Below are 19,290 nucleotides of genomic sequence, written 5' to 3'. Positions count from 1 at the left end.
ATGTAGGTTGCAGTACGTACTGGGAGATGAAGAAGCTTGCGCAGGATAGAGTAGCATGTAGAGCTGCATCAGACCGGTCTCAGGACTGAAGACCACAACAGTAACAACTTCTGATGAAATAACTGAGATGAAACACGAGGTAGGATTAGACCACTGTCGAACCCTAAGAGGCACCAACATATTGAATGTAAGTTGGGCGATCCAGCATGTACCCTGTGCAGCTAAGTGCCACGAGAAACTAAGTCCCGTCCCTCGGGCAGAGTAACTCAGGCCCAGCGTCTGAGACAACTGTCGAAGGAATCTCTCTAGCAGCACCAGCGGCCCTGCTTATACAGGCTCGTCTGATGCAATATCCCGCGATCGCGCTCGTCTCCCGTGTCCTCTCGTCCTTCCAGAACATTCTGTTGTAGCTGGTCATGTGGCTCCAGCGTCCCTTGCCACCAAAACGCAACTTCTCCTGCTTCCCAACGCCCTGGCTGACGTTAGGTTGCTTTCCTACATGTTCATCTTATGCAATCTTATGCATTTCTACTCACATCCGTGACCCATTCGAGACAATTTATCTGCCGACACTGGGCAAGCGACTTTCAAGTACAATGTGTCACCTGTACGGGAGTATGCTTAGTGGATGTACGAGTACAGGCTGAAGACGCATGATTCACGACATATGGAAGTTTGGGTCTGACCGTGAGTCGTGCACGGATAGCCAGATGGTAAGGCGACCGCTCTCGGTAAGCGGGAAATCCGGGTTCGAGTTCCTGTCGGGCACCAGTTTTCACTGTCGTCATTCTATTCTACAGTTGATAGTTGTCCATATTTGCAACTGCGAATACATTTAATGTATAAATTTAAAATGGTCACCCAGAGGTAAACTCGTAAATACCCATGCTCTTAGTAATCAAATTATTCCTCATAGTGACCCACACAAAAGCCTTTCAAATATTCATTTACCAGCCCTTTGCCAAATACTCAGTACATACCGCCCGACAAGAAAAGTTAAGCACCCAGAAATGGATAGGCAAACGAAATTTATCTTCACGGGTTGAAAGGGTGTATGATTTCATTTCAGTGATAACAAAATCGAATCAGATTTACAAAGGACTTGCGATTGTGAACCCACTTATCAGTATGGCGTTGCACCCCCTCTGCCACGGATGAGTGCACTGATTTGGTTGAGAAGGCAGTCATAAAGCAGTTGTATGCTCTCCTGAGGCAAGCTGGTTCGCAACTGTTGTAACTGGTCCTTGACAGCCTGGACACTGGCAATGCGACATAATAGAGCTGTGAAGACGGGTCGTGTTGGCGTAGCACTTGCCAGCGAAAGGCAAAAGTCCTGGGTTAGAGTACCGGTCCGGCAAACAGTTCCTGTCTGCCAGAAAGTTTCATCATAGCTATCGTTTTCTTTGTAGTTAAAATGGGAATATTTCACAGTTATTTTTGTATAAAGTAGGTTCTTTTTCGCATTAACACAAAATCTTTATTATTGTTGACTGACTGATCACGATTCCCTAAAATTTGGAGCTTGTCCTTGTCGAAAATATTGGACCACTCTCTTGGCCAGGCGCAGAGTTAACGTGAGTTCGTTGTGTCAGTTCTCACTGTACATCACCGTGATCAGTTTTGAAAATATCCGTCTCTCCCATGTGTGATTCCACTGTAAGCTTCCCCTTCATTTTCGAAATATTACAGTGCACTTAATCTGAAAACAGTCGGATCTTTCGAAGGGGGATACTTCAGTTACCTATTAGTGGGCATTAATATGCCTTTATGATGCGACATGACCACCATAGCAACACTTTAAATGATACAGAAAAAACGGTCTTGCTTGCCCAAGATAGGTTTATTTAATCGTCACATATGCCGCGTTTCGCCTCTGCTAGGCATCATCAGACAATCTGGGGAAATTACAAACTGCTTTACCAGATAAGTATAAATTGCTATTAAAGATAATAATAAATGAATAAATGAAAAATTACAGAAGGAAGACATAGACCGATTGGACTATGGAGCATAGGGCCACGTTTGTGTTTCAAGGGTGGTGAGGGTTATGAATTTCAGCTCGTAAAATATTGCATCATGACTGAGCTTACCGATAAACACTCTTGCTAATCGTGACCGAGGCTCGAACGTAATTAAAATCCCATAGATCCTGGAGGTAATAGCCAGATAGTCAAAGTCAGTGTTCCCTGTTGTTGAAGATCAAAAGCCAAAGAGCAAATAGCTTTTTCCAATGGCAAATATTTTTCCCTATTTCGTGTAATATTCTTAAAATTAATAAGTATTTTGTACTACACATTTTCTAAAGTAGCTTACATTTTTCCCTAGTGTTCGACCTGTCTCCATAACAAATTTCATCGAAATCGATTCAGCGGATTGGTCGTGAAAACGTAACGGAGAAATTTACTTTCACATTTATAATACTAGTTTGGTTAAAGCTTTCAATTTCGATATTTTTTCCGTAATCTCATTTTGATTAAATTAAGCCTGTAAGGTGCCACGTGCTATGCGCAAGTTACCTGTGAAAACCTTGAAAATTCGTCTAGCAGGTTTGGAGAAGCGTTGTCAAACAGATACGACAGTTTCACAGATTTGTTATTAGTGTAGATATGGCAGATCCGTTACAATTTGGTGTTTGCCCTTGTCTCAAGTTCATTGAACATTATGCCCCTGTTACCTCTAAGTCATTATTGAATTATTATTTTGAAGCATTGTTCTTAATTACTAACAAATCTACCTAGGGGGGACGGAAGTGTGTGAGATTCCATTCAGAGAGCATCAAGAAATAAAACGCAGCTACCAGAACTCGTTAACACGGTATTAGTTATAGTTACAAGTAATTAAAATTCTTTGTCCTCCATTATCGACGATGCAACAAATTAAAAACTGTTCGTCTTCTGACTCAGTGACATTGTTTCTTGTTCAGGAGACAGACATGATAATCGCACCGCTGACAATGACGTCAGAGAGGGAAGAAGTAATCGACTTCGTTGCTCCTTACTTCGACCAGTCTGGCATCTCTATTGGTAAGTGAAACCATCTAATGACTCTAATTACTACATTTTATCGTGTAAAGACCTCATGACAACTGGAAATTTTCCTCACGTCAATAACTTGATTTATGCTGTTCAGCAATTGGAGTGTTGCGCCGGTGATAGCTTCGGACGTGTCCGGTTCGAATTCCGATAATGGGAGGAGTTTTTGCTTGCAGTATTTGTCCGGCAGAGGGAGGGGAGGTAGTTTGAGTGCTTGGTCGGTTGTCTTTCCGCCAGTGTGGAAGGTTGAATTCCAAACGTCTCCATGGTATATGCTGCCGTGAGGGCATGTTGCACTGTTGATGGCGATTCGTCTCAGTATAGCACTTGCAACCAACTAGCTCAATCATTTGTTGGATCTATTCTAATTTCCGCCCTCTTTTGCAATTTTTACCTTCTACAGTGCCCTCTCATGCTGTTCTTTCTTTTTGTCAGTGTTTCGCACATATTCCTCTCTTTGCAGATCCTACGGAGAATTTCTCATTTCAGATCTTATCAGTCCACCTAATTTTCAACACCCTTCTGCAGCAACACATATCAAACGCTTCGATTCTCTTCTCTTTCGGTTTCCCTTCGGTCAATGATTCACTATCATACAATGCTGTGCTCCAGCCGTAAATTCTTGAAAATTTCCTCCTCGAAGCCGATGTTTGATATAGCAGACTTCTTGTGGCCAGGAATATGCTCTTCAGCAGTGTTAGTCACCTTTTTATGTCCTCCTTCCGTCGTCTTCCGTATGTTATTGTGATTCCAAGGTAGCAGAATTGCTTAACTTCATCTGCTTCGCGGTTCCTAATTCTAATGTTAAGTTTATCGCTAATCTCATTTTTGCTACTTCTCATTACTGCATATTTGTTCAATTTATTCTTGATCAATAGTGTGTGCTCATCAGATTTTTCTTCGTGATGTGGTCCGCACCAGCTCCGCCACGGGAGAACTAACATCCATGTACACAATGAACAACAAGTTTGTTACTAATAACATAAATCACTCTTGTCCGTCTTGGAGCATAAATTCACAATAACACCAAAAATAGGTTGACAATCGAAGTCTCTGTCTTACTAAACACGTCTGATTGTTTAAGCCAAAGTTCAACTGTTTGCCTAGAATGGCTAAGTCACAAAGAGTCAGAGCTGTAAGGACCACCCGTTGAAGCTTCTGTCTCTAAACAGAATCACTGTAACATGCCGAGATACCAAAATTCGAAAGGTCCAAATGTCAAGAGGCCAAGTCTCTGCATAGCCAGGATGAAGACCGCTGGCGGCTCCACGTATCTCTGGAAGATGGCGGCCCCAGATGTGTTGACAAGGTGCAACTGCCGGTTACGCGCCGGGCAACGGCTTAAGTAGCGACCGGCGGATGAATCTGTCCCGAATTACTTGCGGCCACGTAACATGGCAGAGGCTCAGGTATTATCGCCTTGGAGGTGAAGTGATGCGGTAGCTTCTTGAGATATACCCTCTCGAAGACCTTTGAACCTTTGAGAGGACAGTTAAAACACAGTGATCACACATTTCTTTCTTCTCAGTTTCGCCACAACGCTTCGTTCACTCTCGATGCATGAAGTGGTCACAAAATGTTTTGGTTCAGCCGTGTATGTAGAGGTAGATTTAGTTTTGACGGAGGAAACTTCGAATCAATGTCTCATTGGCCAAATTCGCCTGATTTATTGATTAGCGAGTTTTTGTTCATTTACATAAAAAAGAATTGCATAGATAGCGATTTTGGCACTTCAAGAAGCGCTTACTTGGCTGAAGTAGACATTAACCGAAGCTGTAGTAAAACTATAAAGGCTATAATTCAAAACAGCAGCCAGCTCCAAGTACGGCTGAAAGAAGTTTTATTTAAATCAAACCATTGCCAGTCTCGGATTTATTACAAATCCATCTTCAGGTGGTTCTTAAAGACTTTTTTGCTTTCTTGTTGGAGCCTCGCTTTATGGTCGTTATTGGGTTCGTGCACTAACAAGTGAGATAAAAAGAAACTTTTCGTCAAAATTGGTTATGGTTACGAAGGTGTTCTTTTCGGTTTTGCCTTCACATACGTGAAATGGCTTTAAAGTTAATAAAACATTAAATGTGGCGAAAAGTTAAGTGATGTATATTTATGTGTGACGTGTTCATCGTCTGTGTGACACATTTTGAAGTTTCGACATTTTGAAACGTGCACTATGTGAGTGTTGTTAAATTCTCTGGAACTGCTTTAACACACACCATTCTATGTTTTGTGGAAGCACACAAGCTCCAAACTCCACCTGAGCAACAAAAACATAGTTCAAAGACGTAATTCTGTACGTCTGTTTGAAGCCGGTGGGCCGCCATGTTTGATTGGTCAAAACAGTGACAGAGCTCTTGTTAGAATTGCGTGTTCTTCATATTTAACGTTATGTCTGCGAAATAATTTCAGATGATGAGTGTTACAATGTTTACATGCATAACACAACGTCAGGATAGCTTTTTCAGGTGTTTTCGTTTTGTTTTTAATGCGTTTTTGCCCCAGCAATACAACTGATTTGGTCTCGTTAACTTAAGTGTTTCTTTTGGATACGAACTTCGAATGATGAAAAATAACAGTGTACAAAGCTCTTTTCAAACTCAAATCACCTTTTACTGTATTTGTGTCGATGTAAAGTGAAAGCAGAACCCGAAAGCTATGCTAGTTTACATACCGGATGATATTTCTTACTCGTTTACACACTTATACAAAATTTCATTTGTAAATACAAACATCGTTTGTGCTTTGTCAAGAAAAATAAGCATATGAACCCACAGAGCCCTACGAGCTTCATTGATCGGAAATCTGAAATAAAATAAGAAGAAAACAGTTTCACAAAACGTAAACAAGGCCGCACATCTCACGAATATAAACGACAATATTTTACGAACGGGGCCACTTACGCATGGAACGTGATTCCTTTTAACTTGGTAACACTATTCCAACGGTTAGTACACCCGTAAACAACGCAAACCGGCATTTTAAAATGAAAAAACCTTCAGCAGCTCTAGACAGTAGCACAATCGGAAACGAGTCTTCTGACCAAACTGCAATGGCGGAGCTCGGTTTCTGTCGGCTTCATTCAAGTTTGTGACGTCATGGCATCTCCCCTCCTTATGCCTGCAGGCTGTATAGAGTATATGGGCACAGTAAAACATGTCTTTGCAACAGCGATGACATTAATTTAAAGGACGTAAAGAGAAGTAAAATTATGTACAATAAATTCTAATACGGCATTGTACTGAATGGCTAAGGTTACGCAAAAAAATATTACAAGTAATGAAAGTTGTATAGGTGTGAACTACCCAGCCACATGTTATGTGTGTTACATTGTGATCAAATAAAGTATTTATACATTGAATATATCGAACACTGAACATGTGCGTTACATGAACGGTGCGTAAAGTACAAGAGCACTATAAAACATTTTTTTCTTTCGCTGTTACAGTGGTGAACCTGAGAATAAAAATTGAATTTGAAGTGGCGCTGTACATGATGAATACCATTAGGATATCTGCATATACACGATTAGTCTGCAATTCACAGTCAAGTGCATCGCATAGGGTTCATCGAACCACCTTCAAGCTATTTCTCTGCCGTTCCACTCTCGAACTGAGCGCGAGAAAAACGAACACTTAAATCTTTCCGTACGAGATCTGATTTCTCTTATTTTGTTACGATAATTTCATCCTCTGTAGGTGGGCGCCAACAATTTTTTTTCACATTCAGAGGAAATAGTTGGTGACTGAAATATCATGGGAAGATCCTGCCCCAACGATAAACGCCTTGGTTTAATGATTGCCATCCAAATGCTCGTATCATATCTGTGGCACTCGCTCTCTCTCTCTCTCTCTCTCTCTCTCTTTCTCCCTCTCTCCCTCCCTCCCTCCCTCCCCTCTCCCCTCCTATTTCGCGGTAATACTAAACAAGCTGGCCTTCTTTGAACTACTTCGATGTCCTCCGTCATTCCTATCATATGTGCATCCCATACCGAGCAGCAATACTCCATGATGGACAAGTGTAGTGTAATAGGTCTCTCTAGCACAGCTGTTGCATTTTGCATCTTTGGTTCGCTTTCTCCACAACATTATCTGTGTGATCGTTCCAATTTAAGTTATTCGTAATTGTAATCGTAAGTATTTAACTGATTTCACAGCCTTTAGATTTATGTGATTTATGTTTTACTTACTACCTCTTTGTAATGTAAAAGATAAGCCGCAATATTTGTACATTGAATCTGCCGCTGAATCCTAACAAAATCATGCTTTGAGATATCAACATCAAAGTCAATAAATGTTTACGTAACTATTTCGAACATATGCAGTAGTCAATATTTTGAGATGCAATAAAATGTATGTGTAAATAAATATACTGACGGAAAAAATCGCAACATCAAGAAAGAGTTGTGCGACATAAACGAAAGTTGTTAGGCGTATTTCTACATCTGAAAGATGATGTCTTTTCATTTACCGCGCTAATCGCATAAGGCCAACGGTCTTGCCGCAGTGGTAAAACCGGTTCCCGTCAGATCACCGAAGTTAAGCGCTGTCGGGCTGGGCTAGCACTTGGATGGATGACCATCCGGTCTGCCGAGCCCTGTTGGCAGGCGGGGTGAAGCAAACTGAGGAGCTACTTGATCGAGAAGTAACGGGATCCGGTCTCGGAAGCTGACATACGGCCGGGAGAGCGGTGTGCTGACCACATGCCCCTCCATTTCCGCATCCAGTGACGCCTGTGTGCTGAGGATGACACGGCGGCCGGTCGGTACCGTTGGGCCTTCATTGCCTGTTCGGGAGGAGTTTAGTTTTTTAGTTTAGTTTAATGGCATAAGAGTAGCGCTAGTAGCGCCACTATGAGGATGCAAATCGGGTTTACTTTAAATATACGGTGTACGGTCGTGAGCGTGGGTTACCTTTTAGATTGGACGCGGTGAGTTGCTTTCAGTCAAGAATACCTTTAAGGCGACAAAAACACCATTATCAACATCTCACTGAGTTTGAACAAGGTCGTGTAATAGGACTACAAGGTGATGCATGTTACTTCTGCCATACTGCGAGAAGACTTGGCAGGAACATAGCCACTGTAATGACTACTGGCAGTGGTGGTCATTCTAACGGTCAGTAGCAAGAAGACCGGGCAGCGGAGGGTCAAGTGACAGACACTACCGAGAGGGAAGACCATCGTGTTCGGCGCATGGCTCTGGTGCATCGTACTGCATCTCCAGCAGCAATTTGAGCAGGAGTTGGCACCACATTGACACAACGAGCTGTTACAAATGGCTTACTTCAGCGACAACTCCGAGAAAGATGCCCAGCAGCGTGCATTCCACTGACCCCGTACCACCGCCATTTGAGTCTTCAGTGGAGTCAGGCGAGAGCTCATCAAGCGAGAGCTCATTGGAGGGCAGGGTGGAGGTCTGTTGTGTTTTCTGATGTAAGCTGGTTCCGTCTTGGTGCCAGTTACCAGTGATGGCAGTGTGCTATTTAGAAAGGAGGCCAGTTGTGGTGTGAGCGTGTGGGTGCTATTCTGTCATTCTGTGCAACGGATTAATCTGAGAGGTACCCTTTACCCTGTGGCTCCTGCAAGATGCAGTTTCCACCCCCACACTACTACAAAAGTCAGACAGACGCTCCTAACGTTCTAAAGAGAAATGCCTGAAAAACTTTTAGCAATAAATATCTTCTGGAGACGTCCGCTGTAAGGAAATGACACAAAAATTCACAAAATTTCTTATGTAACTAGTGGGATACTTGGGTACTGGAGTAGGAAGTTACCTCTTGAGGATAGGATTCGCTAATGAAATTTCTATACAAAGTTTAAGATGTTATTGACTTGGCAGAATGGCTGAGAGCCACGCCTACTCAAGTTGAATAATTATGCGTTAGAATGTTGCTTGCTACGGTCGAGGCTGTCGCGTGTGAAATGCAGTGAAGTGTACAGTTGTGGAGGAAATATGGGGCTCGCAAGAGCTGTAGCGCACAATACCGTAAGCTGCGATGACTGCTGTCTGCACCGCTCGCTGCTGACGAATAAGATAACTCCTATATAGATTGACCTTCGCCAATCAAACTCTCCCTACGCCTTGATGAAGTCAAAGACTCCTATTCGCCCGTAGTCTAACTATTGGCGTGGTACACCGGTCAGATAACCAGTCCACTGTGATGCCACCCAAAAATTCGCTCGCAGGCGTTTAACTATAACTCTGTCCGTTCACACCGCACAATAAGTGTGGCGGCCAACACAGTGAACAACGCTTAATCACAAGGACTCAACATAGAGTCGCACTCCGATTCGCTCTCGACAGAGGTGCTCTTCCAGTGAAGTACTGAGGAGAGACTTGTTCCTCGCTCTTTGAGTACACGTACAAGCGCGCACGCTCTCGTTACGTGTTCTCGCTCCAAGAGCGACAATGGAACGGCCCCTCTCCATGCCAGAAGTGAAGGGGTATATCTTTCGGTCTCTTCCATTACTCCTTCAGCTCAAGGCGTCAGAAATATCGTCTGCCAATCAGAATTGCTCTTCTAAAACGGGAGGATGACTTTTCGTTTAAGGCGACCAATCCGGAAATCTGTAGCATCGGCGTTTGGCGTTTGCTGTCTCCCTGTGAAAACCTCTGAAACTACATGCTCTGTTTGTAAAGAATGCGTAGGCTGGGCGCTCCCACACAATGTAGCGGAATTTGCTTTTAAGCTGAACACGGGGTCATTCTTCCTTTCACTCGAACAAATGCTGTCCGCTCCACGGGCGGCCGAGGTTGACTCATCCTCTGAAGGGATTGGCCTCCCGGTGTGCGGTCTGCCTCTCTCGAACTAAAAGCTCCTGTGACCGTCATGTCTGGAATGTACACTCCTGGAAATGGAAAAAAGAACACATTGATACCGGTGTGTCAGACCCACCATACTTGCTCCGGACACTGCGAGAGGGCTGTACAAGCAATGATCACACGCACGGCACAGCGGACACACCAGGAACCGCGGTGTTGGCCGTCGAATGGCGCTAGCTGCGCAGCATTTGTGCACCGCCGCCGTCAGTGTCAGCCAGTTTGCCGTGGCATACGGAGCTCCTGGTAGCATGCCGCGACAGCGTGGACGTGAACCGTATGTGCAGTTGACGGACTTTGAGCGAGGGCGTATAGTGGGCATGCGGGAGGCCGGGTGGACGTACTGCCGAATTGCTCAACACGTGGGGCGTGAGGTCTCCACAGTACATCGATGTTGTCGCCAGTGGTCGGCGGAAGGTGCACGTGCCCGTCGACCTGGGACCGGACCGCAGCGACGCACAGATGCACGCCAAGACCGTAGGATCCTATGCAGTGCCGTAGGGGACCGCACCGCCACTTCCCAGCAAATTAGGGACACTGTTGCTCCTGGGGTATCGGCGAGGACCATTCGCAACCGTCTCCATGAAGCTGGGCTACGGTCCCGCACACCGTTAGGCCGTCTTCCGCTCACGCCCCAACATCGTGCAGCCCGCCTCCAGTGGTGTCGCGACAGGCGTGAATGGAGGGACGAATGGAGACGTGTCGTCTTCAGCGATGAGAGTCGCTTCTGCCTTGGTGCCAATGATGGTCGTATGCGTGTTTGACGCCGTGCAGGTGAGCGCTACAATCAGGACTGCATACGACCGAGGCACACAGGGCCAACACCCGGCATCATGGTGTGGGGAGCGATCTCCTACACTGGCCGTACACCACTGGTGATCGTCGAGGGGACACTGAATAGTGCACGGTACATCCAAACCGTCATCGAACCCATCATTCTACCATTCCTAGACCGGCAAGGGAACTTGCTGTTCCAACAGGACAATGCACGTCCGCATGTATCCCGTGCCACCCAACGTGCTCTAGAAGGTGTAAGTCAACTACCCTGGCCAGCAAGATCTCCGGATCTGTCCCCCATTGAGCATGTTTGGGACTGGATGAAGCGTCGTCTCACACGGTCTGCACGTCCAGCACGAACGCTGGTCCAACTGAGGCGCCAGGTGGAAATGGCATGGCAAGCCGTTCCACAGGACTACATCCAGCATCTCTACGATCGTCTCCATGGGAGAATAGCAGCCTGCATTGCTGCGAAAGGTGGATATACACTGTACTAGCGCCGTCATTGTGCATGCTCTGTTGCCTGTGTCTATGTGCCTGTGGTTCTGTCAGTGTGATCATGTGATGTATCTGACCCCAGGAATGTGTCAATAAAGTTTCCCCTTCCTGGGACAATGAATTCACGGTGTTCTTATTTCAATTTCCAGGAGTGTATGTGTTTACGCCAGCCTCGAGTATTTCAACCACGGTGTGCTTACTTGTTATTTGCATATCGTTTACATGAATTCATACAACATTGACTTTATCTTATCGAATTTGGGTACGAATGAAGCATCTTGATGTGCGGAATATGATTGTGAGGGCGGAATATGTAAGCAATGAAGGTCAGGAGACCACGACGTCTTACAGTGGCCCTGCAAACAATCTGTCTGCATGCTAGACACACTTGACCTACACCTGGAGTTATAGTCTGGGGTGCGAATTCGAACAATAGCAGGAGCACTCTCATGGTTATCCCAAGCACCTCGATTGCAAATTTGTACGTCAGTCTGGTGATTCGACCTGTTGAGCTGCCTTTCATAAGCAGCACTCCAGGCCGTGTTTTCCAGCAGGATAACGCTCGCTCACATATCGCTGTTGTAGCCCAACATGCTCTACAGCGTGTCGGCATGTTGCCTTGGCCTGCTCGAGCACCGTATCCGTCTCCAATCGAGAAGATATGAGAAATTATCGGACGACAACTCCAGCGTCATCCACAAACAGCATTAATCATCCCTGTATTGATCGACCAAGTGCAACAGGCATAGAATCCCAACAAACTTAGATCTGGCACCTGTACAGCAGAATGCATGTAGGACTGAGTGCTTGCATTCATCTGGGGGTTACACTGATTGTTAATTTACCAAAATGGTTCAAATGGCTCTGAGCACTATGGGACTCAACTGCTGAGGTCATAAGTCCCCTAGAACTTAGAACTACTTAAACCTAACTAACCTAAGGACAACACACACATCCATGCCCGAGGCAGGATTCGAACCTGCGACCGTAGTGGTCACGCGGTTCCAGACTGTAGCGCCAGAACCGCTCGGCCACCAGCGGCCGGCTACCAGCATTTCACATGTCTTTTGTCGCGCTTACATTAATCTCTGATCTTGCAATATTAATGATTTAAACAAGTTACCTAGACAAATGTGTATCCGAAATTTAATTACTCTTCTGAGACCCCTACTTAGCCTGCAGGACATGACAGATAGTATAAATTGTGGAAAGGGGCCAAAATAAGGGGCCGTCAGTTACACTCGAACTTATAACTTTATTGTTTGATCAAATATTACAAGAGCCCCCAAAAAAAAATTTTTTTAACACACAGCTGTAATCTCTCGGACTTAATTACCGGCTGAAAGTCACTTTCATTTAAAAATGGCTGAAGGCCAATAACTTATAACGCAAGCTTAATCAGAAATTTAAAAGGGCAGCCTTATCTTAAATCAATTCTTTAGTTAGGCTGAAGTAACAAGTTAAATTCAAATCGGCTGAAGGCCTAACACCTAAAACTCCAAAACATTAATTTTTTTAAATACCAAAGGCCTTACGTGGAACAGTTCTTTAAACTAGGTTGAAGGGCTTAAGAGCAAAACAACGCTAATTTAAAAAAAATCGGCTAGAAGCCATACAAGTACAAACAACAAGAAGAAATTTAAAAAAAGGTCAGTACACCCAAGGGCGCTCAGATGTTTGAGGGTACGATCAGACGACAACCCAACCGACAGAAAGTCAACGGACCAAGTGATAGGATAACTTATCTTTCGTGTCCGGGATCGGTGAGCCACGGACCTCGTAGCAATGGGAACAGCCCCTCAAACTCCGACCTCACGTGGACGTCGCCAAGCTCCGGCCAGACACGCGCCACGGAGACTTCCTCGCTGCTCCATGCCAGACCCGGAAACGCTGAAAGGAGCAAATATACGTCGGCCGATGAGACAGCCAACCGAACGACCAACCGACGGTCGTCCCGCTCCAGTGTCCCTTCGTCGGACAGTTCATGTGTGCCGCCATCGGTCGGCGAGCACTGGCTGTCGGCGCCTCAGCGGCGCTCCGTCCCCCAACTTCACTGCTGCTTCGTCCCGACTGCACTGCTGCTCCGTCTCCAGCTGACTCCCAGACACATTTTTTTTCCTTTATTGAATTTCAATCCCCCCGAAGGGGGCGGGCTGGCAGCAGCTTAGTATGCCGCTCTTCAGCCTACAGACTTTGTTAAAAAGATGAAGAGAATAAATAATAAAAACAGGCGATAAAATCGGAGAATTAAATAGTAACATGGCGAAAAAATCGTGAAACTTAAAACATAGAACAAAGAGATGGTGATGCTAATAAAATACATACGAAGCTGACAGGTAAAACAATAGACACACAATTAAAAAACACAGCGACCGTCTGGGTTCTGTTTGCAAAAGACAAAATTCACACCCAGTGACAGCATGGTTTCTGTTTGGAACACGAGAAAGACGAACAACACTGAACATTCACTGGAACACTGCACTAAAAAGTTAGCAAATGTGACATACCACAGCCGAGAGCAGGTGGGGGGAAACTGGACAGATGATGGGAAAATAAAAAAGGGGGGGGAAGGAGAGGAAAAGCGATGGGGGGGAAGCGGGAAAGGAGCCGATGGAGGATGAGGACCCATAAGAGGAGTGGGGGGGGGGGGGTGCTGGGCAGATGCGACAGGGAGTGGGGAACGCAGAGGAGGGGAATACAAAAGGACTCGGGGGGGGGGGGGGGAAGGAAGGCAGGGAGAGGTTTGGTGGGGAGAAAACAGGATGGAAGGGGGGGAAGAGGGAGCCCAGGGAAAAGACAGAGGAAAGGAGGGGGGGGTGAGGATCACAGTTGATAGGAGGGATAGATGGAGGGAGAGAGGGCATCATCCGGGAGGGGGAGTTGATGGAAACCACCTTGGGAAAGGATATGAAGGGTGTAGAGATGGAGGGTCGGGGGGACATAACAGTGAAGGCGTGGCAGGGGGCGGGGACAGGATGGAAGGAGGGGAAGAGGGAGACCAGGGAAAAGACAGAGGAAAGGAGGGGGGGTGAGGATCACAGTTGATAGGAGGGACGGATGGAGGGAGAGAGGGCATCATCCGGGAGGGGGAGTTGATGGAAACCACCTTGGGAAAGGATATGAAGGGTGTAGAGATGGAGGGTGGGGGGGACACAACAGTGAAGGCGTGGCAGAGGGCGGGGACGAGAGAGGAGTGGAGCAACCAGGGGGTGAGGGGGATCAAGGGAGGTGCAGATTATGCGGATATGTTCGAGGAACAGGAGCAGATGGGGGAAAGGAATGAGGTCATAGAGGATCCACGTGGGGGACGGGAAGCGTATACGGAATGCGAGGCGGAGTGCATAACGCTCAAGGATCTGGAGGGACTTATAGAATTCCCAGACACACGACGACCCAGAAATACTATCGGTCGCTCCAGAGATGGTACGACAGTGCACTTATCGATACGCGCTGCTGCTGCCGCTCACCGGCAAGTAAGGCAGGAAGTTAGTGACGCCAGTAAATGGAATAGGAAAACGAGGCAGCAGTACCGTAATAGAAGATGACAAACAATAAATGGCATGAACACGAGCCGTGCACGGCTCATCTTCATTAATTATTTTTTGGTGTTGCGATTTTTTCCCGTCAGTGTGTTTCGTTCAATTACCTTTACAAAAACTTCAAGGGAAGGCCCTCATAAAAGTTTAAATGGTGCTTACTTGGTTGTTGATGCATGGCTCGTTAACACTCGTGCACAGTGATACGGAAGCCAGTGCGCGAGACGTCGCTGTTCAAGTTCATGACGGTGCTGCGACTGGAGGTGTGGCTGAGCATCGTGGGCGCGCTCACCGTCACCGGCATCATGATCTGGCTGCTCGACAAGTACTCGCCCTACAGCGCCCAGAACAACAAGGAGATGTACCCCTACCCCTGCAGGTGAGTACCTCGCCACCAGCGGTCCGCCCCAGGAGCGCCGTCCCACAAGTGGGGGAACTGAGGTTAGTATGGCAGGTAGGACGGACCACTTCGTGTTGCTCAGCTTGTGGTTGGACAGCGGTCGCACGTAGTACTTCGAAAAAAATGCAGACATCGCTCAGCCATTGGCACAACTTGGATGAGTAGCTGTTGGATTTGTGTCACAAATAAATTTTATAGGTTTTTGAGTGTCGAAGCTGGTGAACGGGGTAACTTTCACCATCGGTTTGTACTGTTAAAGGTAAGAAATAATATTGCCACACTAGTATTAGTATCTACATGCCAACGGCCTTGCCGCAGTGGTAACACCGGTTCCCGTCAGCTCACCGAAGTTAAGCGCTGTCGGGCTGGGCAAGCACTTGGATGGGAGACCATCCGGTCTGCCGAGCGCTGTTAGCAAGAGGGGTGGACTCAGCCCTTGTGAGGCAAACTGAGGAGCTACTTGATTGAGAAATAGCGACTCCGGGCTCGGAAACTGACATATTGTCAGGAGAGCGGTGTGCTGATCACATGCCCCTCCATATCCGCATCCGGTGACGCCTGTGGGCTGAGGATGACACGCCGACCAGTCGGTACCTTTGCGCCTTCATGGCCTGTGCGGAAAGAGTTTAATTTTAGTATTGGATTTGGGTCATAAATAAACTTTATTGGTTTTTAGTGTAGAAGCTGGTGAACGGGTAATTTTCACCATCGGTTTATACTGTTAAAGGTAAGAAGTAATATTGCCACAGTTGTATTAGTATCTAAATGCCAACGGCCTTGACGCAGTGGTAACACCGGTTCCTGTCAGATCACCGAAGTTAAGCGGTGTCGGGCTGGGCTAGCACTTGGATGGGTGATGGGCTGATGATGACACGGCGGCCAGTCGGTGCCTTTGGGCCTTAATGGCCTGTGCGGGAGGAGTTTAATTTTAGTATTAATATCTAAGTACCGTAAAGCAGATATACAGGGTGAGTCAAAAAGGACTTTCTAATTTTGGAATGATATAGAAATTTATTGAGATAATTTACAGAATCGGTAAATGCATAATTTTGTGGCAGACAACTTCAAGTTTCATATAAAAGTGCCAAGTGTCATTATGGTTCGATGTGAGTACCAACTGTGATGCGACAAACATCTCACTGGTGATCAATTTCTTCCCACACTCGATGCAGAAAGCCATGCGTGACTTGTGCAAAAGCAGTGCAGATTCGATTTTTCAGGTAAGCTAAATTGTTTGGTAGGGGAGGAATATACACACGGTCTTTAATGAAACCCCAGAGAAAAAAGTTCCTTTCAAGAAACCAAAACACACAGCGAGCACTCTCCACACCAGTGAAAGTAGCCATTTTAACTGTGCACCACTGTGCACTCCTGGTTGGCGGAATGGGGTACTGACGCACTACGTGAATCAAACTTGAGATTGTTTGCTACTAAATGGTACATCTACCGATCTGTAAGTTATCTTAACAAATTTCTGTATCATTCCAAATTTGTAAAGACTTACCTCGTACTTTGGTCGCCGTGGTTATTTTGACCACTCATCGCCAAGAGTTTTACAGCGCTCTGCTGGCTCTCATTTGGGTATTTAGTATATATTGTCTGTTGGTAAAGTACCGTCATGTACTCTATGAGGCGCCGTATAGTGCTGATTTCTTGCGCAACAGTTGGCGAACCTGTTGCGACTTACAATTGTATGCGAAAAAGTGTGTTAAAATCAGATTGCACTGAATCCACCGATATCATTTAACTGCAAAGCGATCGGTGTTTCAATTGTATCATTACACTACTCGATTAATTCTCAAAACAGAAAATTGATTAGTTTTTTTTAGAGATGTGTATATCAGCTACTAAATTACGATTTCTGAAGTCACGTCCATGATTTCTCTGTTTCCGTGTTACTTTGACCACCAGTCATTGTTACCCCAGGGTTACAGATACACAACTTATTAAATAGTGTTGTTGCCAATTACAGTGTGCAACTAAGAAATACGTACATTAACTATCATTTTATAGTCGAAGGCTCATTTGTTACTGTTAATGTGCCTACAACTAAGAAAACAAATGTCGGTCATATATTGCTCAAATTGCAAGCTGTTGTGGTTCAGGCAGTGACTGAAGTACAGCATATAATGCCAAATATACCAGGAAACACGGAATGAAGACTGTGTGGCCACAAGTGTCAGACATTGTCTAGATAGATGAAGAAAGATAACCTTAATTCTAACTGCAATAGATGTTTAGAAACGATAATTATGTCTGAAATGGAAGAAATTGAAGTTATTACGCTGAGCTACATTTGGAGCTATGTGTGTGGTACTTCATCTTAGTACCTTTCATATTATTTATAATTTTGCTCATGGATCAAACTGTTTGTTTTATGTACTGTACAAGTTTTTTCTCTTTTATGAGACTTAATAAAGCACATATGAATACTGTAGTTCACTGTATTTGTTCCTGAGTGGTCAAAGTTTCATTGTGTTTTTGAAATATTGACCACAAATGGAATGGCAGCTGATATTTGTGGTGGAAGTATAACCCAGTCACTGCATCCCGTAATCCACACTAATTTTGACCACCTACATTTTTTCCGTTAGTTTCTCTGCGTTTTGGAAAATGTAATGTACTGATTCCCCCTCCCCCCCCCCCCCCCCGCCCACCTCATGAACCATGGACCTTGCCTTGGTGGGGAGGCTTGCGTGCCTCAGCGATACAGATGGGGGTAGCATAGGTGCAACCACAATAGAGAGGTATCTGTTGGGAGGCCAGAAAACGTGTGGTTCCCGAAGAGGGGCAGCAGCCTTTCCAGTATTTGCAGGGGCAACAGTCTTGGTGATTGACTGATCTGGCATTGTAACATCAACCAAAACGGCCTTGCTGTGTTGGTACCGAGAATGTCTGCAAGCAAGGGGAAACTGCAGCTGTAATTTTTTCCGACGGCATGCAGCTCTACTGTATGGTTAAACGATGATGGCATCCTCTTGGGTAAAATATTCCAGAAGTAAAATAGTCCCCCATTCGGATCTCCTGATGAGGACCACTCAGGACGACGTCTTCTTCACGAAAAGCATAACTGACGTTCTGCGGATCGGAGCGTGATTTGTCAGATGACTTAATCGTGCAGGTAGCTTGGAACATTTAAAAAGGGAAATGGATAGGTTACAGTTAGATATAGTGGGAATTGGTGAAGTTCGGTGGCAAAAGGAACAGAACTTCTGGCCAGGTGAACACAAGGTTATAAATGCAAAATAAAATGGTGGTAATGCAAGAGCAGGTTTAATAATGAGTAATAAAATAGGAACACGGATAAGCTACTAAGAACAGCATAGTGGACGCATTATTGTAGCCACGATAGACCCGAAGCCCTCACCCACCACAGCAGTACAGATTTATATGCCAACTAGCTCTGCAGATGAGGAGGAGATTGGGGAAATGTATGAAGAGATAAAAGAAATTATTCACATAGTTAAGGGAGCCGAAAACTTGTCATGGGGGACTGAAATTCAATAGCCAGTAAAGGAAGAGAAGGGGGAAAGGAATGTAAGAGGAAGCAGAAGTAGAATTTTGCACAGAGCATAATTTAATCATAGCTAAAACTTGGTTTAAAAATCGTGAGAGAAGATTGTACACGTCGAAGAGACCTGGAGACACTGGAAGGTTTCAGATGGGTCATATAATGGTTACACAGAGATTTAGGAACCAGATTTTAAATTGTAAGACATTTCCAGTGGCAGATGTGGACTCTAACCACAATTTATTGGTTATGAACTGCAGATTAAAACTGAAGAAACTGCAAAAAGGCAGGAATTTAAGGAGATGGGGACCTAGATAAACTGAAAGAACCAGAGGCTGTAGAGGATTTCAGAGGGAGTATTAGGGAACAATTGACAAGACCAGGGGAAAGGAATACAATAGAAGAAGAATGGGTAGCTTTGAGAGATGAAATAGTGAAGGCAGGAGAGGATCAAGTAGGCAAAAAGACGGCGGCTAGTAGAAATCCTTCGGTAAAACAAGAGATATTGAATTTAATCGATGAAAGGAGAAAATATAGAAATGCAATAAATGAATTAGGCGAAAGGGGATTCAAGCGTCTAAAAAAAGAGATTGACAGAAAGTGCAAAATGGCGAAGCAGGAGTGGCTAGAGGACAAATGGAAGCATCTATAATCATATACAACTAGGGGTAAGATAGATACTGCCTACAGGAAAATTAAAGAGACGTTTCGAGAGAAAGAGA

At 45.2% G+C, this 19,290-nt stretch overlaps 1 protein-coding gene and 2 pseudogenes across 1 annotated transcript in view; all 3 read left to right on the top strand.

Annotated features, from left to right (window-relative positions):
- LOC126234649 (ionotropic receptor 25a-like) overlaps nt 1-19,290 on the top strand; it is a 313,787-nt gene that overhangs the window by 218,044 nt on the left and 76,453 nt on the right. The window contains exons 10-11 of the mRNA XM_049943384.1: nt 2,924-3,023; nt 14,859-15,036. Of these exons, the coding sequence (XP_049799341.1) occupies nt 2,924-3,023; nt 14,859-15,036 (278 nt within the window). The remainder of the gene's footprint in view (nt 1-2,923; nt 3,024-14,858; nt 15,037-19,290) is intronic.
- LOC126207502 (5S ribosomal RNA) lies at nt 7,514-7,631 on the top strand (annotated as a pseudogene).
- Nucleotides 15,357-15,474, top strand: LOC126212969 (5S ribosomal RNA; annotated as a pseudogene).

The sequence above is a fragment of the Schistocerca nitens genome, chromosome 1 (assembly GCF_023898315.1).
Source record: "Schistocerca nitens isolate TAMUIC-IGC-003100 chromosome 1, iqSchNite1.1, whole genome shotgun sequence".
Lineage (NCBI taxonomy): Eukaryota > Metazoa > Arthropoda > Insecta > Orthoptera > Acrididae > Schistocerca > Schistocerca nitens.
This window is presented reverse-complemented; position numbering and strand designations above follow the sequence as displayed.